We start from the raw sequence: 26,205 nt of genomic DNA, 5'->3' as shown, positions 1-26,205 counted from the left end.
CCAAAGAAAGGCTAATGTGGAAGAGATGAGTAGTTTTTCTTCTGTATTGCCTCTTGATACCTGGACCTAGGTCCAAGATTAGGATCTTCTTCAGGTAGTTCCCTGCATTAGTCCCCTTTCTTTTTTTTTTTCCTAGACACCCATGGCGCCATTCCAGGTTTTAGGTGTTCATCAGACTACAGCTGTCTGAACTGTATATCTGCACTGAGCTAGTGAAAGGAAACTGAGAAATCCTAGCTGGGTTGTATCAGTCTGGAAAAGACAAAAGTGTTTCTCCCCAGGCCCACAATGGTGATTAAAATGATTCCCAATGAAAGGCTCCTGCATCTGTCCCAAAGCAGAGAGAGGGTTTGTGTCTGGAAGGGTGACTTGTCTGTGCCAGAAAAAGACTCCTATATGTGTCTTTTAAGCAAGGTCTCACCTGCACTAAGAGTCTGAGTACCTCTGAGCACAGCAGAAAGCAGGGAGAGGGCGAAATCCTTTACAAGAGCTGGGAACATCCTTGGTTGTCCTGAACAAAGCTGTAGGCTTAGGCTGCTTTAGAGGTAATGAATGGAGGAAGCATTGCCACTAGATCTTCTTTAAAAATGAAGCTTCACTGAGGTCAAGTTAATGATAAAAAATGAATGACAATGTATGTAGTCTTTTCCTGCATTCTGAATGACCAGAATCCATTAGGTACTATAGCTAACTGGAGGAGAAAGAAGCTTTAGAACATTTCTCTTCTGTTTTTGATGCTGTGTAAAAATAAAAGTGAAATTATTTAGAATTTTGCCTTCCACATAAATTTGTCTTCCATAGCTTTTTAGAAGCTATAAATAATTTACAGAATCAAAATAGGCTTTGCTGTAGTATTTATTTACTTTTATTATAATACACAACCCTGTACTCATTGAAATTATTGTACTCAGTAATGGAAGCTGGAGTTGGCTCTCAACTTGAAAAGCTTCTTTTAAACATTACATAAAATATTATGAAAAAGAAAAACTACTCATGTCATTCTTCAGTATTTTAAAGAGCAAGCAGAAACTAAACAGTACCAAAGGACTACAATCCTAGGGTTTAAACAGACCAGAACATATAGCAGTTAACAAGGCCAGTGACAATGCCATGCTTCTTATAGAGACAATTAATAGAGAAATGTTTGCTGAAGCCCATGGAAAACATTTATACTTGCAGAATATATTAATATTGACCAAGTGTTGAATATAAGTCCAAACAATTCCTAATTCTTTTTTTTTCCAGACAGCCACTCAAGTGTAGCTTACCTGAACTGCACATCTTCATCTGAATATTAAAAATGTGACTCATAAACATCCAAACCCATAGCATCTGTCTGAAACACATCAGAACAGCTGGAGAATTAGTCAGAAGTTGGCCTTCTGCCACCACAATTTCTAACTGTACACTGTGACTTATAGGCACCTAAGTGTCTGCAGTGTGAAAAGTATAATAATGAAAAATATGCCTTGGCAAGTAATAGGTAGTGGTACTGTAAGAAAACTATTTAGTGTCTAATTACTTTGTGTCAGATACAGTAAGGCAGATCTGTTTTTTTATCAGTCTGTGAGCTACCCATTTCTGAGTGATGACACTTGATTTATTGAGGAAAAGACACCACTGTGTGAAAAGTTCATGTGTCTTCAGTGCAAATAATTGGGCTTCCTGTTTCAGTCTCATCACCCACAATATAATTTGAAGTAAAATGAGAAAAACCTGTGGAGTGATGAGTGAGCTGCCACATTGTTCTATTGAGTGCCATAGCTTGGTCTTGAAAAATACTGCATCTGGTGACTCTGAAACAAATACACCTCATAATTTTCTCTGCTTTTCAATTTACCTGAGATGACAGCTGATAAACCAAAGAAATAGATTTGCATTGTAGTGGACTGATCTTTATTGTCTGAGATACTGAGTTTGTCATTCTCTCTTCTTTACAGGTGCCATACTCCGAGCTGGGTGGAAAAACTTTAGTGATGGCAGTTTATGACTTTGATCGTTTCTCCAAACATGATATCATAGGGGAATATAAGGTTGCAATGAACACAGTGGACTTCGGTCATGTCACTGAGGAGTGGAGGGACTTGCAAAGTGCAGAGAAAGAAGAGGTAAGAAAAATTGGCTGTTTCCGTTTTTCAGGATACTTTTTTACTCAGTGGGAGAAACAGTCAAACTAGCAACATTTTATTTTTTTTTGCCAAGACAGTTCCCATCTGTTATCAGCATTTCTCAGACTTACTTCGCCTGATAAATTTTGATAAGCATCTTTTAGAATACTCACTGAAAGGTACATTCTCCTTTGCTAATCCTATTTTCAATCTTTTTGATACTTTATGCAACGTATTAAGGGAAGTTTTCATGAGTTTGACTTTTTATTAAGTTAGAGCACTTTGGATACAGAAAAATTGTATTTAAATCATAAGAATAGTGTGCATTTAGGCTTTTTTGTGCCACTAATTCTGAATGTTTGCATCTCGAAGCATCTTATTGCATATAAAGATAACAGTAGGTTTTTATTGAAATACTTTACAATTTTATTGAAATTCTATGTAATACCCATTGATTAGAATATGGATTTGATAGGTACCTTGGAATGAATTACATTTTTCTCAAATATTAATCACTTTTTATTATTTTCCTCTCTGTGCCAACATCCAATACATTCATTATTTAGTGTGTATAATGGTATGTGTACACAAGATGCTTTTTGGAAATATTTCACCACTAAATTTTGTATCCTGTGAGGCTGTTCATACTGGCACATCCACCTTCTTGCTTGTTATAAGACTATTTTGTGCTCAGTTTTTCATTATTTTTCCTTTTGATTGCTACGTAATGTCTGCCCACTCATATTAGTCAGATTACACAGCATGCTAGCATGCTTCAATTCTCTGGTGAGAGAAGAAGGAATCTGAGTCTGCATTCCTCGTTGTCTAATTTAGCTATTAATTTGCTCTGGATTCGAACCACAGTTTCTATAATTGAAGGGACAATCTCTGGATGAAATCTTAGTGTAATACAAGTGAAAAAAAATATATGAATATTCTGTTGAGACTACAAGTTGTGAAAAATAACAGCAAATGCTGAATCATCCTGCTTTCTCAGATTTTCAAAATAGTAGATTTCAGTCTTGCCATTTTGAATATTTGCTTTTAAAGACTGTATTTCCAATGAATTTCTTCCCCTGTGCATTGATTTGAAAGTCACTGCTACATTAAGACTATTCTGCATGGAATTATTTCATTGAGACAGCATTTGCATGGCTCTCTTACTGCAACTGACATTGGTAACCAGGCTTTATGGTACATTTTCCTTCCAAGTATAAAGCTAAAGATTAAAAGGCACAATTTGGAAAAGAAATCTCTACCAAGAACCAAGAGAGTTACCTCTGTCAGTAGTTTGGGGAACTGTATTTCACAGAAAATGTCATTCATATTTCCAGATTTGACTACCTCACCAACTTTGATGTTCCAGCCTCTTTGCTCGGCAGTAAAAATGCCAAACAAATTCCAGTAGATTTTATGCAATAACTAGCAAGGGACAGAAAGGACTGGAAGAGGCCCTATCTCTATAAACCCATTATTGGCTGCCACAGCAGACCTTGAAGAATTCATGGCAGATGTACCTCTGACCAAGCAGTACTCTGGCTCCAGAATTAACAAATACAGTACTGCACATGTAAAGGCTAACATGATTTACATGGGGTAGATGTTTAGCAACAGAAACACGTGTGTGTCTTGACAGTGACCATAAACATCACATGGCAGCCTGCCTTACTAATTGTAAGAAAACATGATAAAATTGAATTAAAACCCTAAGCAACTGGATTTAATCTAAAATTGTATGACAAATGAAATTCTATTACCAAAAAATCTTCTGTAGACTATTCTACATGTTGTAATTGCATAATGAATTCATTCCTAAAAAGCACATCTGTATGTAGTCTGCATTATTTGAAGAATGACATGATTTATTTTCTTTTTAGCCTTACAGGATTTAGTTAGGTTTGTCTATTCTTAAAAACCTACCACTAACTAGAATTCTAAATATGTAGGCAATTAAGGATCACATACCAAAATATCCTTAATGTCTTCATTATGACCTGAAAACAAGATTTATGCCAAAGCACATCAGTGGCAGTTGTCACCAATCACTTTGAAAGAACCATCTAGGTGACATCATTCAAACTGAGTATGAAAATCTTATTTTTATTTCACTTGATGTAGAATTCAGTTGTTGCACATCATAGAATATACAATTTAATTAACACTGTAATCATAGAGGGCAAAATCATTTTACGAGCTGTTACTCTTCTATTTGCTCATGAAGCTGTACAGTACTTTCCATCCTTTCTTCTAAATGAGCTTGAAATTGATGTCGGAGGATGAAGGTTTAATGAAATATTTGAAGCTCTACCTCTCACAGCCCAGCCATTTGAATGCTGTCTCTCTGATACTCCATTGTCTTCTGGGAAAGGTCTTCACCATATATTCACCATATTTATGTTGGTGAATCACTTTGAAGGTACAAGACTTTATGTAAGTTTTTGCTATGACTGAGATAGAGCTTTGGAAAAGTATGAGTCTGTACAATGACTGCTAAATGTCGGGGAAGCCACTATTAACAAGCTACATACCTTGAATCCTTTTTCCCTAGCTGCTTTGAGCTCCACTGTCTTTGTGAATATATGATGGTGATTTATCTAGTAGTCCTTCAGTCTCCTATGACTGAGAGCATAGGAGGGAAGAGTGGTAGATACTGAAAGATTATTCACTTTTACCAAGTCTGACATATAATGGTTTGGGCACAGAGCGTAAAAAAACAGATGATAGGAGTTTGCTCCTCTGTGTCATCTACCAGATGTCACTGCCATTAACTTTATCTGAGTACACACTGCATCCAATATCTGTTATCACTCTGGTACAGAAGGCCAGACAGACCTCTTCTTTGCTCACAGCAGTATGAATCATACCGAGAGTCATCTCCTGCATACTTCAACTGATTTTTCTCCATCCATTTTGTTATATTGGCACTTTAATTGAAAACCTGTTGCAGCAAGCATTTAAATTATTTTTTTAGGAGTAGGGGCAATACAAGGAAGAGCAGAAACAATTCTTGCTCTTGAAAGCAGTGGAGAAGCAGAACCTTATTCGATGGGAATAAGAAACTTTGACCTGCCAGTATCCACCACCAAGACTTCTGCAGACCTCTTATGACTGCCATCACATAAGACTACATGCGTTATATGACAAGAAACTCACTGTGGATGAATTACCTGATGCATGCGTGTTTGTATCACAGTGGGCTGTGATGCATATATTTTGTACGTAGCTTCTGAGGTGCGAATCTGCTAGAAAACAAGCAAAGTGGACAACAGCTTCCCTCCTACATGATGCACAATCCCAATCAGGAGACATGCTACAGTACTGCCTTGCAGATGGGTGAGAAGCAGGCAGTCTGCAGCTGGGGAGTGGAAGAGCAATTCTGTGAAGCTTGACAAGTGTGTTATTCATGCGGATTATTCTTCCCTTCCTCCTCAAAAAATAAAAGTTGAAAGATGGAGATGGAAAAGTGGGCCTGAAATGGGTATATTTGTTTAATACCTCTGTAAGTTTCAGAGAAGTTGGAGACTGACAAAACTAGTAAGCCATCTAGCTTATTGAATCCTCAGCACTGAAACTTACAGAAAGTTAAGAGGAAAGGACATTTTTACAAATGTCACTGTCAAATCACAGCAGCAAATCACTGTCATTTGCCGTTATATCAGAGATGGACAGATGATCTAATGGGCCTTTTCCTATCTCTAATAATAACACTTAGCTCTTGTACAACTTTGCAGATATCATAGTGCTTTGCAAAAAGAAAGTATCATTATCCCTATGGAGATGCTGTCAGAGTGTCAAATTTTAAAATGTGAGGTCTCCATTATTTAGCTGCATATTATATTGGATCACTATGTTTTCTGTATGATGTTCAAGTTTTCTCAAATTCCCTTCACCTTACACCCAGTTAAAACTCTAAAATGTTAAATTTAAGGGTGTTTTAAGGGTGTTTCAGATTTTGTGGCAGAATTACATACTGTAAATGCAGGATGTTGAATATACAATAAGTGCAACAGCTGTCCTAAAGAACAACTGAATTTGGTAATGAGACAGGGAACAAAACTGAAGATCTTAATAAGAGGGAGATAGCTAAAATTTAAGAATAAGCAAGCCTGATATGAAATTAATCAGCAGTCAACTAGTTTTTTCTCTTTAAATTGAAGATATTGAAATCTGCAATTTTAAAGATAAAACTATGTGACTTAAGTAGAGCAGTGTCTATACTGTTTCAGACTATTAGAATTCTGCATTTCTTTTCTCACCTTTCATGTTCAAACTGCTGACAATCCCCCTGTATACATTTGTTGAGTATTATGTTTCTTTGCTCCCTCTCTGGAAAAGGCACCAAGACTTAGAGGTCAGAGGCATTCTTGTTTTATAACAAAAAGAATGTAATTGGCTTCCCCAAAATAAAAAAAGAGAACTTGTCTTGATTCACCTCAGACTCTCTGGCTTTATAGACGTTGAATTCAAGTATAGAGGACAGTAGACAAGAAGCAGGAGTTGGATAATAGTGTTAAATTCTGTCTGTGCAAGACCCCATTGATTCTGGGTAGTATTCTCTCTCAGATCGGAAAAACTTGTATTGCATAACTGTCTAAATCATGCTTACTCCATTTGACTCTCAAGTGTGGAAGGGCATCTTGAGGTTAAACTGCACTGACTCTTGGTACTCTATATCTCCTAATAATCTATACACAAAACAATATTAATAATGGTTCTAGGCAAGGCACATTCCTAACAACCTTGCCAAAAGTTATGACACAAAAGGAAGGAATACCGGGCAATTCCCTTCTTCATGTTAATGTTTGTTGTTGTGTTTTTTTTTTTTCTTAATTACTTAAATACAGGTTATTTTAAAATGTTTAATAGAGGAGAAAAGCCAGATCAACCAAGGAGCTCAAAAGCATTTGACTTGGATGTTAAACACACAGAAGCGTTTGGATAACAAGGTTCTGGGGAACTTTTTGAGAAATATGCTGAGAGGGATCGAAATCATCATAAGAGATCTTTTTATGAAGTCTTAAGCAGAATCTGTATTGCTTAGATGCTGGAAGCATTCTGCCAGGTACATGCAGGTGATTCATTCGGCTTGTTGAGGTATCAGTCATTTGAATGAGCTGAAGTATATTCCAAGGGGAAGAAACTAAGACTGCACCATAAAGAGATGTTTTGGTCTGAAGCATAGAAGGAATTCCAGAGAATTCAAACATAAACTCATGGTACTCCCAGTTATAAAACTCTGCAGTCTGAGAGGGTTTGTAAGCACATGTGCAGAGTCTGCTGATTGGCATGGAAGGACCACAGAACATGCCATAAATGAAATTCTCCTGTATTGTTCTCCACGTGGACTTTTATGTGCCTACATATTTTTCTGACTACCAGCACCACTGAATGCATTATCCAGAGGCAAAAGTTGCAGTTCTCACTGGGATTATAGGCAAAAGATTTGCAGTAGTTCAAGGTGATAATTTATTTCTTTTTCTTACCTCCTTTTACAAACTGACAGAGTAAGAAAAATCATTATGTGATTGCTGCTACATTTTTAACAGGCAGAAAGAACAACCAGCTCTCTCGCAAAGAAGACATTTTTCAGGAAAAGGTTGAAGCACAGTGTGGGACTATGGTCTCCTCTCGTTGTTGTGCCCACCCAATTTCAGATTAGAGCATCTTTGTTTCCAGAAACACCAGAGAAAGATGTATTTTTAAAAAGGTTAAAGACAAAGATTTATCAATAGCAGTCTGAGAAAGAAAAGGGTTAGTCATTTTCTTAATTTTTTTCCTCTGTCAGCTCTTAAACACCAATTTAGACCATGTCAGGGATTACCATAGTAACCATTTAACCTCTCTTCAAAGCCTGTTTATTGTGTTTCAGCTTAGTTTAACAGTGAGCTTAACTGGCATTTGAAGCACTTTGCACTGTATCTGTGACAGGCATTAGCATCAAATGCTCTTATTTTACAGAAATCACAGTTAGAATCTAAAACATAGTACTGTATTTTCAATTTGGTGGTATTGAGCTTCTATTGGTTTTATGTTGATATTTTTAAGAAGCAGAGTATATGAATTTAGGATGTTTTGCCAGGTCTTATTTCTAGGCTAAATTGATAACAGATAGTAACTCATTCCTACCTGTAGGAAATTATTCACATTGGCTGATGTGTTGTTATGTTGATATGGTACTGTTGATGTAACTGTGTGTTTTTAGTGCAATCAACCTTAAATTTCATCATTCTTTTCCAAAGCCCTCTACAGCTTACGCTGTGAATGTTATCATCATAACTATAGGACACTCGACACTCAGGACATGAGGATTTAAATTAGATTTTATAAACCTTTGGATAGCATTGCCTTTTTCTCTTGTTCATGTCTAATTCAGTCTGGGCAGAATGCTGTTGTACAAAATAATAACTTGCAGAAAAAAAATCATCATAGAATATCTCTGTTTCTGCAGTTTATGTATTCTTACCACGTAGGTTAATGGAGAAATGACATTTCCAGTTTCTAAGATCTTGCATACTGCCACATACACACAGTTCTTTCTGAAGGGCTGATTATGGCTAGTCTTTCACTTTCAATCACACAGATCAAAGCAAATATTATTATTCTTGGATGTTCATAGGTAACTCTACATCATAAGATTTAAAGAGGAAAAGAAGATAGATATAAATGCTTTTCTGTACCTTATCTGAGCATGAACATTTACAATATTGGTGCTATACAATTCATTTTTTTAATGTCTCTGTCATCTATAATTCTAAGAGTGAGGAATTTTACTCCAAGAATGATGGCACTGTCTAACTATCAAACCATTTCTCCTCGCTCCTCTGTGTCTTTCTGTAGATTTTCACATCACTGGCCACACAAAGGGAGAAAATCATAAAATGCTGTCTTGTCTCTCAGTTTCTTATTCTTTTAGGCATTTTATTTTAACCTTTACCATCGTTCTATACACCTGAGTCAGTTAATAATTAAACTGCACATTTTAGCCTCTGCAGTCTAAAGTTACTGGGTTTTTACTATCTATGTTGACCAGAGATCAAACTTCTGTGAATCACTCCACCTCCTCACTTCTCATCATATTCTCACTCTGCGTGTGTAAGATGTGGCCTTGAGTATGGAGCAGAAATTTATCTTTCTTTGATGATGTATGTTCTGTGATGGAACCAAAAAAGCTTTGGTGAAAACTTCAGTAGTTTCACAAGCAACCTTTAATTGCATTAACTGCAACTTTTTATTTTGGATGGCTGCCTGACAGATGGATGGAGTGATACTGCAGAACAGTGGTTCTGTCCTTTCCACTGGCAGAGCTTCCACAGAATGAATTGGTTTCTGTGGAGGACCTGAGTATGTTCACTGCCACAGAATTACTACCCCTTCTGTCTACTTAGAGCAGACTACTTTCTCTGAGTTACAGTCATCAGTTCTGATTTCTTTTCTGAACCCAGGTATGCTTTTGCAAGCAGTCTGTATGTGCTTCTTGCTGGCATAGCACTAGATGAAGAGAAATACCTGCAGCTGAACCCAGTAACACGTAGGCCAAGATATTTTCCTTGAGGATTATATCTGCAATTACAACTATAGAAATAGTGCCAAAGGCAGGAGTTTCCAAACCATCAGAAAGAAAAAGAGTTCAAAGTGGTATGTTATTGCTGCTTGATCGGTTGGATTCATTCACCTATAACAGAACAGAATTAGAAATTATTGCTACTTCCACTGTCACTGATAATGGCAACTAAATTTGGGAACCCTAGTGCCTTTTTCCACTTGTAGCTGACCTTGAGATCAAATCTTTTCTTCTTAGATACAGACCTTGCCATAAAATTCTAACCTAAATCGCTCCTTATAAGATTACTGTTATGTGGGGTTTATAACTTGCTTTAGATGCCACCACTGCAGCTTCTAGCTGGTATGTACTATGCAGTAGGCAGAGCTCCCAGTTAGATTCTTAATGAAGTTTATGTGTTACTTAAATTGCTCCATGTAATCCTCAGAGCTGCTGAGTTGTCTGGAACCCAGTTATTTTACCTCTGCTTTCCTATGTCTTCTTCAGTAGCATGAAAAATTGGCAGGAGGATCTCTGTTGATGAGTGGAGTTCAGGCTTCACAACTGGCAGCAGCTTATTTTCATGCAAGTGCCCTGAGGTCTGCAGCTGATGTCCCCTGTCTGTTAATGCCCAGCCCAGAATTAGATAGCTGTGGATTATGCTGAAAGTGTTTTCATTCATTCAGACTTTCACATTAATCAGTCAGGCCGAACATTAATTTTCTGTGATGGTTATAGCAGGCAAGTTTTCTAGGAGATGTGGGTCATTTGAATTAATTTTGATTACTCTGATTTTTTTGCTTTTGTACTTATTGTACGGAAAATAGGTACAACTATTACAATTCAGTGACACAGAATAAAAGCTGCAGTTCTTCCACAGCACATCTCTGTAACCCATGATTTCTATCTTGTCATAGCAGATTTTCTTTCCTGCATTTTCTTTTTCTATGACTCTCAGGCATTAACTTATATATTACAACACATCAGAGCCTTAAAAATAAATAAATAAATAATACACCTTTAAGTTCATGTGCCATCCAGAGCATGTTTCCTATCCCTTTTTTTCCACAAAAAAAAAGTCTCATTGCAATTTGATATAGAAATAATAATAATGTTTCTCTAAATACAGAATTTTCTATATACCCTTTGAATCACCGAGTTTTTAAAGTAATTTAAAAGGCATGCATATTTCTTCAGAATATTTCTGTGATACCATACTACTAATTATTTTCAGCAGAGAATAGTGTGATTTTAGTTTTATCCATCTGCCTAAATGAAAAAAATGTGCATTTAGTGTATTAAACGTTACCTCTTTCATATTTAAAGACATGAAGTCCAAAAATAATTAATATTGCCTGATATATGATAATTGTAAATGAGAATAGATTTTAATTAAGCTCTACTAGATTTGCTGCAGCAATTGTGTTCCAGAATGACTTGAGAATATTGGCTTCCTGGTTGGATTTCAGCTCTAGAGCCCTGCATAAGTTCTTGCAAGCTCAAACACTGGTCCCATTATATGAGAATTTAAGACCCTGAAACTTTCTTGTTTATATATTCCCTATCATGAAAACTGGCTGTTTGTCAGCACAATCCCTACATAACAAGTTGTGAATATCTTGTGTATAAACACTGGGACATGCTCCTTAGATTTTTTTAGCCCACCTGTTCACTGATTACTTGGGTTTATTTCCAAAAGACACCACTATTTGAGCTCTTACAACTCGCTGAGGATGACGGGTCTTTAAATCTGATCTGTTTTCTTTGCACTAAGACTAGACTAGCTAACATTAACATTTTCTTTCTGGAACAACAACGACAACATTGTCATTTCAAGGGCCTATATTTTATTTAGAAATAGTATGGTTTCCTATCAAATTGGGTGTTTTTTCTAAATTAGATGAGGTTTTCTGCCCTAAATCTGAAGGACTCCTAAATCTTCAAGGAACATTTTAAAAAATGTAAAGAATCTCCTATAATCATACTCAAACTAGGAAACCTGCTGCATCTGCAAGACAATAGTGTTACCTCTGTGCCATGCTGGGAGAGAGGGAGACACAAGGAAACACTAACAAGCTTGGAAGTTAAGTGTTTCTTGGTTTTGGAGCAAGGAGCTAGGAACCCTCTGATTCACAGCTTATGATGTTTTCTCATGGCTCCTTGGCCATAGACTACAAACTGTGAAAGCTCAGGCCTTTTGGCATTATCCTGCATATTTATTTTAGAATTTCACCAAAATACCTCTCCCATGACACATTGTGATATTGTCTAATCAGAACTTAAAATCCTGCTGGATAATTCTGTGTGAGATCATACTGAGAAGTGTTACGAATCTAAGGCTGTTGTCAATAGGCTAGCATTTGTTATAGGCAGCTTTGCACCTCTGTTGGAAAACACTTAAAGATTCTACACATCAAAGAAGTTAAAAACGTCAGTAATGGAGAAAGTAACACATCACTCATAACTTCGACAATTGCTCTTCTCTCTCCATTTAAAATGTGTATTTATTTCTTATGTGGATGTTTTTGGATTCTAAGTCAAGTCCCTGGTTCTTGTTATGCTCTTCTTCACTAGATTCAGGCCATTTAATCTATGATACTTCCTCTCTGTGGATGTACTTATGCACTGCAATCAAGTCACTTTCAATCATCTTTTCAAAAAGCTGAAGAAATTCGTCCTTCACATTTCTCATGATCAGGCTTTTTATCCAGTTTCCCAATAAGAGTTGTGACCTTCACATTCTTTCTACTTTTTAAAATCTTCTTAAAATAACATACACAAGAACTGTATGCAGCATTCATGCTATTCTTGCCAGAGAAGCAAAGTCACATGCTACTTCTGCTCTTCTACTGTTGACTCTAGCATAGCATTGCACTTTCAGTTCATGGCCTATAGCTTATGACCCTAGCTGCTTAGCAGGAAACTCTGCCTTGTAAGATATATCTCCTGATTCTGTATATATTTAGAAATAGTCTGAGTTCTTTTTCCTAGGATGTCAGATTTTTGCTTCTGTCTGTATAAAAATGTGATCTATGTGATTGTTTCCAGGTGACTAGGTGTTTTAGCACTTTCTGACCAACCTGTTGCATTAGTATTTATTATTATGATAATTTTGCCTACTTTATCAGTAGGAAATTTTACTTTCATATTTGTAAAAACAGCAACAGACCTTCGAGTGATTTTTTGCATGTTTCCTTCATCAGACAAACACTCAATCTTATCAAAGAATAATCTTATTTTAGTTGAAAAGGCCTGTTTTCCAGATAACCATATGACTTCACATTCATTACATTCTATATCCTTTAAACCATCATTAATGCAAACTTTTATGAATTCTTCATTGTTTTATCTGGGTTTGATAAAAGGCAATTGGCTGATAGATTCTGCCTTCATCCCATTTGGCCTTTTTTGAGTAAGATGGGCATAGCATTAGCACCGTTCCAGTCTTATGGAATTTCCCCTGTGGTCTAAGATTTATTAAAAATGAATATCATTGAGCCAGAGATCTCATGATAAGTACAGTCTTCTTTCCTAGATTTTTATAGATGACTGTGGCGACCTCGTTCTTTTTTACTGAAGAGATTAATGAAATTCAGCGTGTTGTACTGATTGCTACGATGACCTTTGATGAGCTGTCTTGTCTTCCTAAAGAATGCATTAAGAGAGTGCATTTTTCAAAGTGAAATACTGGGGAAGTGGAGTAATATAAGAGGCTTTTACACATACGTATTTATCCAAAAACTTGAATGTATTTCAGTGGATTCACAAAAATATATTTTTGAATGCAAGGTTTAAGAAGTGGCAATGAGTCTGGTAAGAGAAAGTCAATAGATCTGAATACACAGCAATAGTTAGGAGAAAATAATTTTGAACTGAGCACAAATTTTTACCAAGCTGAATTCTAAACTTTTGTTCATGGGGCGTGCATTATGTTCTTCATTTCAACTGGAACCAAGACAAAAATATTGAAAGCATCTGAGAGAGTATTTTACATTTTTTTCAACTTCCCAGAAACTAGAAAGCCCTACACAAAGAGCACTTCTGAGATTTTCTGAGGGTTTTCAGCTTGCCTCTTTTCCAGCTGTGTATCCTTTACCCTATCTCATATTTTTTAGGAAGCTTGGGTGCTCTAGAAAAATCTCCAGTGCAAAAATTAGTAAAAGAGGGCAATGTAAGAAAACTTTCCAAATGAAAAACAGGGATACAGAACGAGATTTCAAAACCTGCCAGTGACTGTAGAACAGAAGCAGTGGGTGGAAATAATAGATGACATTGTGTTGGTTGAAATTATACATGAAGCAAAAAGCCTTCTTCATCTGGATAAATTACAGGTGGAGAACTGTCTTGCCTTAAGACTTCACCTACTGGTGAAGTCTCTGGCCTGCCTCTTGCTAACCAGCAGGTTTCTAGTTTCAGAACAACTACATCACATACTGCCTCTTGTCTAATGGCCATTTTAGGAGATTTCGAAGGAGGCTACTGTATTGTGTGGAGTTTGTGAATTGGGGTCATAGAAGAGAGCTAGAGGTAGTGCGGGGGGATATCATGGGGGAGCATGAAAGCTGAACTGTTGTTACAGCAAGCAAAAAATGAGAGGAAGGAGGACATATATCCACAAGAACTGAAAGAACCAGGCTGAGTTAGTGTCACTGCAAAAAGAGCCATTTATTTATAACATATCTGTGACTGGCACAAGGTGCAAGGTCATTTTATCTTCATAGTTTTTTGCGGAGGAAAGCGAAAAAGATAGCTGCCTATGAAAGTAATCCACAGATTCCATTGAATTTCCCTTCATGGTTCTTGCAGATTGCAGATGCACAAACAGAAATATACTGTATAGCTTCAATAATGGAGTCACTGAATTCACCTGATAGTCCTTCATTGGGGCTGTTGGATTTCAACAGAATTTACCAGCATCCATGGAGAATTACTCACGCCGTCTTGCCACTCATTCTCAGCTACTGATTCATTTAATCTGTGCATTCTGTCTTGTCATTAACTGCAAATGTATGGTCATTTTAGCAAGGACTCTGTGACAGGTTTTTGATACAGTACCGTATACGGAGCAACACTGATCCTCACCAAAATCTGCATGTGCTACTTTAATGAAAAAAGTACCTCACTCATATAAAGATGATATATTGGATACAAGTAAGAAGTCTGTAATTGATTTGATTCTTAATTACAGTTCACTGTCTGCTGACCCTATATATTTTCTGATGTATGCTGTAATTTCAATCCACGATCTAAAGCATTTGAGTCAATCACTTCTGGAAACAAGACACTCTTTTGATAGTGGAAACTGCATTAACTAAGCATTACAGTGCCCATACTTACTTCAAGAGATGTTTTCAATTCATGTGAGAGTACTGTACTGTGACTTTCTATGTCCTATCACAAGAGGACAAGGATTTTCTGTAGAGTGACTACAATGTACATGTAATTTGCTATTAATTATGGAAAAGCTTTGTGATTTGACTTCTCCTGGTGCCTGATAAGCCAAAAAGGAAAAAAAAAAAAATTGTTCAACTGTATTACATTTCCTTTCAATGTTGTACTTAGACCACTCACTAGAAGACGAGCCTAGTGACATGCTAGAGTTAATAAGTTTTCCATGCTGTCAAAAGTAATAATATTAATGTGCCATTCAGTTAAATTAATTTTGTTTTGCGCACTGGCCTGCATAAACGTGAGTGACATTTAGAAATATGATCAGGCGAGAGCTGAGGAGAAGCGAAGTGGCAAAATAGAGCAAGATGCAATCATTAAAGCAGAGCAGCCAGCTGCAAGCCTTTGTGGGTAGGCAAAGAGCTACTGAAAACTAGTCTGATTTTTGGTTGCATATGTTTGTTTTAATTCATTCCTCTCTTTCTCATTTACTTAAGTTTTCTTGTTTTGGATTGTTGGTGTGTTTTTTTTTTTGTCTTCTTTAATTAAGAACTCGGTATGTTTGGTAGCATCGTCTCTCATTTGGAAATGAAAGGGTGCATTTCTTCTAATCTTTGATTTCAAGTGCCTTCAGCCACAGCTTTTCTAATTTTGGAAGAGGCAGCTGATTGTAATGCTTTTAAACTGATGACCATGAAGTGTCATTTTCTACTAATAATAACAGTGTTTTCTCCCTCAATTTTTCTGCTTTTTAGAGAACAGCAGTAGAAGTGCTTTCTCTAAACAGTTAAAAATGAAATGAAGAGGACTAAAAGAGGGAACCTGACAGAACCTGACTTGTTAATATTTTAATAACATTGACTAGTTCAAATTGTTGCCCAACTTGCTTACAAGTCTGATTTACCATTGTATTGGAGACTGTTACATTATTAGGGCAGTTAAAAGAAATGCAGTCTACCACATATATATTACAATTAGAAGGCAGAGATTTGTGAAGAATTCTATGTCAAGTGATGTTCAGAGAAAAAATAAAGTAGATTTTATTTCCACAGGAAGATCTTGTCAGGCCTTGTTCCCTTTAAGCAAAGGTAAAAAGTAGAGCTGGCATACAGTAGTTGTATGACAAAGGAGTCAGAGAGTAGAACTATAGTAGGGAAAGCAATAGAAAGGAATTTGTAATTAAAGCTGTTTCTTTTGGCTCTTCCACTCACCTACTTTATACCATGACTATATCCCTACAGATACCACCTCCTGATACCTTTAATAAATGCCCTTCATTTGAAAGATTGTTCCCTGTCTGCTCTAAAATTCCCTTTTAAAACTTACCTCCTGGACCTTTGCTTCTATTTCTGTTCTCTGTTCACCTAGCATCAGCCTCCTTTCCATCTTTCCTTTAGACTGTTGTCACTGTTAATCCCTTTTTTACAGCATCCGAAACAAGCCCTTTGGATCTGTGCCTCAAGAACCCTCTGTTTCTTCTGAGATCTCCTGCTGTAACCTATTTCACTTAGCTTTGGTTCTTAATTTACTTGTTATATGGCTTGTAACTGAATACTTTACATTAACATGAGCTTCGTTTTATGGCCAAGTTTTCACATTTGAAGAGGGTATTACCTACAAAAGCACTTCTGAAATAATGCTAGTAAAAGCAAACAAGAGAGACCTTTGATCACAAGCACTGTACATCCATTTTGGAAGAAAAGTGGGTTATTCCTGTGAATAAAGGCTGATCCTTGAATAAGGAAGCATGTGGTAGGACACTTGTCTGTTCATATTTGTACTGTTTTAAAACGTTTTCTTCAAAAGTGCAGTAGGTACAGTCTTGAAGAAGGTTCTTCCTTATCTCCAGAGGCATTTAGCACTTGTTTATTTTAAGCTGTATAACAGTGTGGCTGCTCCATTCATGGGAATGAAATCCTTTTAGACTGAGAAGAAATTATTCTGCTTGTCAGATTAATGGTTTCGTTTGTTAAAACCCTAAGTTTGTATTGACTGGGTTTATAGTTAACATTTCACATGTCTGAAATACCTGCTTCTGTAATCAGCATTTTGCTTGAAAAGGCTAGGGAGAATTCTGCCTTTCCTCTTCACTCTCAGCACTTTATCAACAAAGTAGTTCATAGACTTTGGGGTTCAGTGTTACATGGTGTACATACATATTCATGTAAGAATCTCCGAAAGTGCTGTAGTAATGGGCTAACACATAAGCTCCAGCTTTTCTTTCTCTTTCCAGTTCTCCTTTTTCTTTCCCTGATGTACCACCTATTTCTAGCTTATTTATGCAAAGTGAATTTTATATCCTTCTTGTTCACTTCCCACTCCTTTGTCTAATTGTGGTAGAACTATCTTCATATTGTGGAGTCATCTGTTTGCAAGTGTTAGTGAAAAATATCTTCTTTCCTGCTTTTACCTCTTGCAGGCTTGAAATATTCTTTGTTGTTGAGCAGTATATTTATCAAAAATGCAATGCCTTCAAAGCTAGTAATGTTGAAGATAGCTGTTATGGTAATAAAATTTCAGGCTTAGAGAAAGAGGGGAAACCCCAAAAAAACACAGTATTTCATTTTCCTTTTCCAGTATGATCCTTATTTAACCTGAAGGAGGAGTATTTTCCTAATTCTAGATCCCAGTTATGTATATTGGTTGCTAATTCCACCCAGTTCCTGCAGTGGCAATTGCAATTGTGGCCAGTCCATGTCATCCATTTCTGCATCTGTATGATTCTGATGCTAATATTAGTATGACTCTTTTGTGGCTAAATGCATTCGTGGTTTATGTGCCAAAACAAGGAATTTGTTGGATTTGAGATCTCTTATATGTAGACAGAATAACAATGGCTTCAAAACTGTCCAAAGCCCATGGATATGGGAACTACAATTAGAGTTCCTGTCATTACCATTTACCTGGGTTTCCTGAATTTGAAAAAAAAATAAAAAATAAAAAATAAAAAATAAAAAAAAAGCTCATTTATAACACACCTTGGTACTGTCCCAATTTTCTCCACGGAGTTTTAAAATAGTTTTGTTGGTGCATCAAAGACCCATCCAGCCTGGCCTTGAACACCTTCAGGGTTGGGGCACCCACAGCTTCCCTGGGCAACCTGTTCCAGTGTCTCACTGCCCTCTGAATAAAGAATTTCTTTCTTACACCTAATCTAAATGTACCTGTCTTAAGTTTAAAGCCACTACTCCACGTCCTATCACTGCACTCGCTGATAAAGAGTCCCTCCCCAGCTTTCCTGTGGGCCCCCTTTAGGTACTGGAAAGTCGCTGTAAGGTCTCCCCGGAGCCTTCTCTTCTCCAAGCCCAACTCCCTTGCCCTGTCTTCATAGGAGAGGTGCTCCAGCTCCTTGATTATCTATTATCAATACTATTAGCTTATATTTCAAATACGGATTGCTGGTGGAAGATTGTATTTTGGGTCTTCACCCACAAACAACATCCTATTTTGTTTCTTTTAGTCTCATGCAAATATCTACAATCAAAACTGGGTATTGAATTTGAAAACCCACTGCACTGTGTTTATATCTTTCTTGTACTGACAATTTTGGAGTCTTAGATCCAATTAGGGGAAAAAAAAAAAAAAAAAAAGTATTGTGCTGTGGCTTGTTGTTTTGGTATTGCTTTACCAAGAGAGCTGCAATCATCAACTTTCTTGTAATATCTTACACAAAATGTGGAGAATGCTTGTATTAAGAAGATAGATATCACTGTTAGAGATTCTGCAGTGTGAATGAGAGTAATCTGCATAAATAGCATTTTTCTCTGTAGCTTATTAGGAAAGTGGGCTGTCAAGGTAAAAATGACTACTGACAAATACAAGAAAAAACATGAGACAGGCAGGAGAGGCTTACAGTCTTCTCTAGAAAGATCAGGTTCTCAATGGGACCTCAAATAGCCTTTTCTAAGCTGAAGAAGTGTTACCAGTGCTATGTCATTTATGTTCTGCTCCATTGCATCCTCTTTAAATGTAATGAAGTTATGAAGTTGCTTAGATGGAGAGAGTCTTTTGATTGGTGTTTAGGTGTTATACATGAATAGGTTAATATCTGTGAACCTCCCAGTTGGAACTTTCTAACACTAACTTACAGTTTTCATCAGAGATCAAAGTAATTTACTAACATAAATTATTTATACATAGGGCTGAAAGAAATTCATAATAACAATAAGGCACCTTCATGAGATAATCACCATACCAGAAGCACTCATCTGTACCTCATAGCCCTGCAGGGGTTTGTAATTATCTCCTGCAAACCACACCTCTAGTGATTGTTTTCTGTTGCTTCATTGCAGTGCTGCCACTTTCAGTATTTTGCCTGACAAATATTTTTAAAATAAAAAAAAAATACAAAGCAGCTTAGGAATAGAAAACTCTTGGCAGCAATGCAAAGAGGTAATGTTAAAGTACAAGAAATATTCAAGAAAACTAGTTGTTACAGATTTTAATGAGAGCAAAAAAGCTCCACATGTGATTATGTAGGGATTTAAACAGGTATCTCTGCTTTTTCTTCAAGTTATTCACTGAAATGAGCCCATCATCTGCTGTCATTTCCCATGGCTTGCTGGTGATCTATGGAAAACTGGCTGTTTACATGGTCCTGTCTTCTTCTCCATGTTTCCTGCAGCTAAAATTACATTAGATGAGGCTAAAAATGCATTGAATACTCTCATAAAATTAATCTTCTGTGTAGACAATTGCAGTATTTGCACAGAAGCATAACATGGTTACAGATGGAGAAAGGCTGGTGAGAGGTGATGGTCTCTGTGGCAATAACTGTTTGTAAAATACCTTCTCCAGCTTCTGCTGAGGCACTCTGCTATTCTAGTGCAATTTTATTGAGACACTTCAGTCTCAGTACAAACATTTAAAAAAAAAAAACAAAAACAGTAAGAACAATCAAGGAACCAATTGGAAATATGTCATTAATTCAAAAATTCCTTCCAAAATAGATGTTTAGATATTCTGTCAGTGAGGTACATTTCTGAGGAATACAAGTTCCTGTACCGCTACAACAGACATACTGCCTAGTCAATCTAGGGATGAGGGCAGAGCCCTTGAATGTTGGTTGATACTTGAGTACAAAAGCATCTGAGATGGGGGACCATGACAAGCTTTCAAATATCCCGTTTCAGTCTTACTCAGCCCATGAGTCAGCCAGGCTAATTTAAACCAAGTCTACCATGTAATAAAACAGCAACAGCAAGGAACACCACGCGGCTGGGTGAGCTGTGATCATGATAACATGAATCAATAAGCAATTGATTTCTTCCATTCTGAGCAAGCTGCAAGGGATAGATCAACTTCACCATTAGCCCAGCCAACACACACTTCCCAAACTGAATGTCAGGGCAGCAGAAACATGCTTTGCTATCACCATGTCATTGCACACTCAGAGTCAAAGGTGAACTATGCTGAAATATGTATTTCCATGATCAGAATCTTTATAAAAGCCTATGCAGACAAAGAGGAATAGTGAGTCCTTTCTTAAAAATTCAGTTTATGCAGTGAAAGCCATTTTAGGTTATTTTAGATATGAGTTAAAAATGTAAATTTTGTGGTATCAGGATGTCTTCCTTTGAACAAAGTCATAACATCATTATGGCCCTCCTGGGTCAGATCAAGGTCTTTAAGATACCCTTTCCCAATATCCCCATTCCAGCCTGAAGAGTTGTAATCTACTTAACTCTTCCTAATGCAGAAGCTGTATCATATTTTTCATCATTCTTGCTGCTTTTCTGGGAATATTTCCGAGTTCTACTATATCCTTTTTGAGGTGAAAGGATAGCATAACCACACCAGTTTTCAAGATACGGGCATGTGTGCATATCTTATACATGATACATACATTTAACATTATAAGCTTTTGTTTTGTTTCATTTTGTTCCACCTGATTGTTTACTAATTATACACAACTTCTGTGTTTGTTCTATATGTTTTCTGGCCATGGTGAGCACACAGCTGATGGTTTTCAGGGATCTATCTATTACAATCCCAAGGTCTCTTTCCTGACTTGTAATAATCCATTCAGAGTCTATCACTTTATAGGTGTTGCATTATTATTGAAGTTTCCAAGTTTTTGCACATTAAAAGGATCTATAACTACATGATGCTGAGTAATTTTTAATATATCAGGTTCAAGTCCTTGAGCAAGAAAAACACAAGCAGATTCTTGTGTCCCCAAGAAATTCTTCTGAGACAGACCTACACACCTTTTGATGGGGGAAGATGTAAACTTTGAAGTATTGCTGAGTATCTGGAATTAATCCTTCAGATGGATATATTGCAGATGCTTATCCAAGCCTGGATAAAAAAAAAGTGTTTGTGTCTAAGAGCTATTGTGAGAAGAATATAAGGAAACCACAAAAGTAGAATAGATGCTTGTTATTCGGTAGGAATTTCATTTTCAAAAATGCTTGTGCACACAGATATTTAGATACTTTGCATAAAATTCAGCAAATAAAACCTAGTTTAACACAGCATAGGCACTTGACTCTCAGTAGAAAGTACTTGTAAAAACAGTTATTGAGCATTTGTATAGCTAGACCTCTATATCTAACTGTTACCAGTGCTGAAAATTTGGCTTGGTGGTTAAAGCTCAGATTCTCATAAATGACATTTTGGTGCATTTTCCATGGTAAAGTCCTTAGGATGTGGTCTGTCTTTTCTTTGTGACATTCCAACTACAACTGTGGACCCATGAGCAATTACTTTCGGTAGTTTTCCCACAGCTTTTTTGGTAAGGTTCTGCATTTGTATCTTTCTTCTTGACTCTTTGAACCTGGTAAATTGCCATGTCCTTCCTATATTTGTGGTATGGGGAAAAGGTGCATAATTTTTGCCAGAATTATCCAATGTCTTAACCAAAAGCCTGGATACACATCCAACACTTCTCAGCAATCAACCTTCCAATTTATCCTAACAAAACACTGGAGCCAAAGGGACTGATAAAAATGTACTTCACTGCCAGAATACACTGTGGAAAACAGATATGTGCCATAAGGTCGTTGAAAGAGAAATAGTGCTGTCTAAAATGCCTATTGGACTGTTTAGTATAACATGATTCTTCTTTTTTTAAAGGAAACCTACTTACTCACCTAGAGATACCATTGTACCTGAAAGGAAGGAGGAAAGCAGCTCAGATCATCCTAAAGATCATTTCTAAGCAGTAGTCTGGTCTTTTATCTCCTATATCTGCAAGTTTAAATGTATTATTCCTACTTTTAAAACGAAGTTCCTGTACTCCTGCCCATAATTCAGCCTCTCCCTCTTTGCCAGGACTGTTAGGAAAGTACTAAACAATGAGTGGCAAAAGGTTGTGTTTGGCAGGATCCCAGATGATAGTATGCAAAGGCTGAAGGCAAAACTTCCAACCACTCCTGATGTGAAGAGGGATGCACTCCCTGCCTATCTGCCTTCCTGGTTTGCCTGTCTGATAGGAGACAGGCCTTTCTTATATTTATTGTTCTGTGCTTTGTGTTTTATCTACATTTTGCTTTTGTGACAAATCATGATGAGAAAGAACCAACATTACTCTTTTGCAGAAAACACTAGTGGTTGCATATGTGTGTTAATTGATTTCCAGTGAAACACAAACTGGAAAAAAATAATGACTTGGTTAATATTACAGAGCAAACAGTCTGGAACCCTGATTGTCCAAGGTGAAGTGGGGGGCACTGCATCTTGCTTTGCAGCCAGCACATCTTGTCATTTGGGTCCGTCCAGGACAGTTGCTGTGAACTCCAGTTGTTACAATAGACTTCATGTTACCAAGGATTTAACTTGTGGCAGACACATTGTTAATTTGAATGGTTTGTTTTGCAACAGGAGATTGAAATGTAATCCTGTTTTTATTGAAATGTAATCCTGTTTTTTCAAAATCATACTTTTAAAAGGTTCAAAACGATTAAAAAAAAAAAAAAATAACACAATGACTTGTTTGCTTTCACAGCAAGAAAAGCTGGGTGATATCTGCTTCTCCCTTCGCTATGTGCCTACTGCTGGCAAGCTGACTGTTGTCATTCTGGAGGCAAAGAACCTGAAGAAGATGGATGTTGGTGGACTGTCAGGTATGTGCATGAAAATCTGCTTGTAGACTTTGCAGGCTTGTAAGGCAGAAAAACAATTCATTTTCCATTGGAGATCTCTTGGTTGAGAGGGTAAGGGCTCTTGTTCACTGTCTGAAAAATGCATTTTGTGTTTTCTGAAACTTAAGGCATGACTGGGTATAACAGAACTCATTCTAGATTTAAAAAAAGGAAATTCATTATACATCGCATTCCAGTCCAAGACAAGGTCTGAAGAGTTAAGCAGTCAGATAGCGCTCTCTGTACTTTCTTCCTCTCCTGTTGCCTGGAGATAAATATGGACTATTCAGGCAAGAGAAAAAGAAATCTGACTACAATTCCTATTGTCTGTTTAATCTCACAAAACGTGAACATTTCCCTACAATGTTACTGATAATACATAATAGAGGAACTCATCACAGGTCACTGTGCTGACTACTGTCTGAGGTGCTAGGGTAATTGTTTCTGCATTTGAAGGACTCAGGTGTGATTGCTCCCATGCACAGATTTGGGACTGTTCTGCATTTACATGTACACCAGCAATCAAAATGACAGTCTTGCACTTGTGGGAGTCAATGAGGTTGATACCTACAAATAGTCCTCATAGTAAGGCTAAGCACGCAGTGAGTGAGGTGATGTATGCCATCTCTAAGGGAGGGCACAGTCAGCACGTGTGACACTAGAGCTGTGTCCTGGGGACCTGGCAGAGCTCCACATAGGCTTCTGTTCTCTGCTGTGTCTGGAATTCTCGGACACAAATTACTTTCTGAATTGCCAATTAGCTAAGACCAAATTAAATAACAAGAAGATGCTTCATAAGGAAAGGTCTTTGTAGGAGAAGTTTATTTTATATACCTTCTCTTAAAAACCATTGAGAATAAGGATGTTTCTATCACAGCTCCAGAACTGAACACTTTGACAGCTGTCACTAACACACATATGATATAATTGCTCATTTTGAATAAACAAGAAATAAACAAAATGATACAAGCAAGAGTGATATACAAAGTACACATCAGAATGGGGGCATGCTTGAAGTAAGCCTGGAGGTTTTGTTTACCACTTCTGATGAACAATAACAGGAGAGCCTTCATAAAGAGAAAGGAAACAACATCTCATACCAGTAGCCAGTTATCATTATTTATTTTACTTGCTTCTAAAGTCTTCCACTGTACAACAGCAGATATCGTAAAATAGAAGACATCAAAATGTTGTTGTGGTTGTTACCTGAATCAAGTGTAACTTCTTGAACACCCATTCTAAAATGTGAACACAACACTAATTGTTTCATCAACACCTGTACTGAACCAATTGCAAATTACAGTTCTTAAGAACATTTCCTTCATAATTGTTTCCTAAAGAAAAATTACATTCTCTTAGTGAGGAAGTGTGATACTTTGTGACTTAAGTAGAGGTCTAAGAGCCAGAATGTCTATATTCTTTCACAAATTTTGAAAGACATGATGGATAATGGCTACAAAACCCCTAAGAGAAAGTGGCAGGCAAGTACCAATGAACTGAAGATCTTCTATCAACTTGAGATGAAAAATATAATGCATTGTTGGAAATGAATGTGCTTACTCTCCTTTATGTGATGAAGTGCCAGAACAGAGTAAAGGGCATTCAAATGTATTTCTAGGGGATGACAGGTTTTGTTCTTCTTTTTTAGGGCCATACCAAACTAGAAACATCTTGTACTCTCCGAGACAAACAAACCCAATGGGATACCATAGTTGTAGTAGGAATTCAAAAGTCCCTGACAGTGATAAATGGCAGTTAGTGTGGTACACCTGAGGCAGTAATTATAGATGAAATAACATTGGTTTAAAGTGGATACAGTATCTTTCATTAGGGAATTTATCTTTTGAATAAATTATGCAGAAATAACTTGAAATCCAACTGAGCTTCTGTTATTATTCACACTAACTAATACCTAATCTCAGAGTAAGGTACTGTTAAGTGGTAGTGAAGGTGGCAGGATTTTATCTCGATTAGGGAACACTTTCCCCACTAGTTCGTTATTTTCTCTAGACACTAAAATTGCTTTTCACTTTGCAGAACTGAAAGTTTTGCATTGCAGTGGAGGTGGGAAAACACTAACAATCAAATGTTATCTCAGACTGACTGCTACCTATATACTCAACAGCACTTACTGTCACCAAGGGGAGACCGTTAGCAAGAGGTGAAAATTATGTAGGTGTCACAGATGAGAAAAAAAAAAAATCTTAGACATTTGTCAAAAATTGCTGAGAAGTATCTAGTTTTTGAGTTTAGCATCTTTTATGTTATTCTATCCTATATTGGAAAAGATGCTGGAAAAGGAGAAGATGGACACTTGGAAATGGCTCCTCTTTCTCCTCCATCTAGCCTTTCTGCCTCTCAGTGGAGTTTATCTGCATTGCACAAAGGAGAAACAAGGCTCTGGCTCCTGCAGGAGGTCTGACAGCACTGCCAAGCATTCACAGCAAACAGCAGGCAACTCTGCAGTCTCCTTCTGGCTGCTGCCCTGCATGTTTTAAGTATAACTGCTTCTAGTGAATATCTGCTATACCTTTGCTCCTCAGTGACGTGGAAAGCTTTAGCAATTATGCATCTGTTGTCCCAATACAAAGACCAAGTCAGTCACTGTGGTTCAGTAGTCTTCTGAACTTCTTGTTAATAATAATTTATTAAAAATTGGAATGCATCCATAATTGTGGTCAATCATACTTTAAAACATTATTGGTTTTCAACATGTATATTTATGCTGTGCTGAAACAGAGCCCAGTTAAGAAAGCATGTATCAAAAGCAAGAGAACAATCAAAGTAGTTTTAAAATACCATCTTTCCTAGCATGGCTACAGTTGTTCTGCTGGTGAAACCCTAATCCATCTAGTCAGCCTATGTGTCCCATTTAAATGTTATGACAGTTGAAAAAGAAAATAGAAAAAAAAAAAAGTCTTTATCTCCCACATTTTGAACGTTTCCATAAATTTTATTAACAGTCAAAAGCCTAGCATAAATTACTTCAGACAGATAATAAAAGACAACAAACTAATCATCAAATTCATTAGACTCCTTGTAGCAAAACCAGATCACCCATCTGAGCAATAAACTCCCAGGTCTT

The 26,205-nt window shown here is 36.9% G+C and overlaps 1 protein-coding gene across 6 annotated transcripts in view; it reads left to right on the top strand.

Moving 5' to 3' along the window:
• The window catches only part of SYT1 (synaptotagmin 1), a 357,603-nt gene that overhangs the window by 280,044 nt on the left and 51,354 nt on the right, over positions 1-26,205 (top strand). For all 6 annotated transcript variants that reach the window (XM_068669113.1, XM_068669116.1, XM_068669110.1 and 3 more), the window contains 2 exons: positions 1,941-2,108; positions 22,985-23,102. In XM_068669113.1, coding sequence (XP_068525214.1) covers positions 1,941-2,108; positions 22,985-23,102 — 286 coding nt within the window. The remainder of the gene's footprint in view (positions 1-1,940; positions 2,109-22,984; positions 23,103-26,205) is intronic.

Source organism: Anas acuta, chromosome 1 (genome assembly GCF_963932015.1).
Source record: "Anas acuta chromosome 1, bAnaAcu1.1, whole genome shotgun sequence".
Classification (NCBI taxonomy): Eukaryota; Metazoa; Chordata; class Aves; order Anseriformes; family Anatidae; genus Anas; species Anas acuta.
The sequence above is the reverse complement of the archived record's forward strand: the minus strand, read 5'-3'. Positions and strand labels throughout refer to the sequence as shown.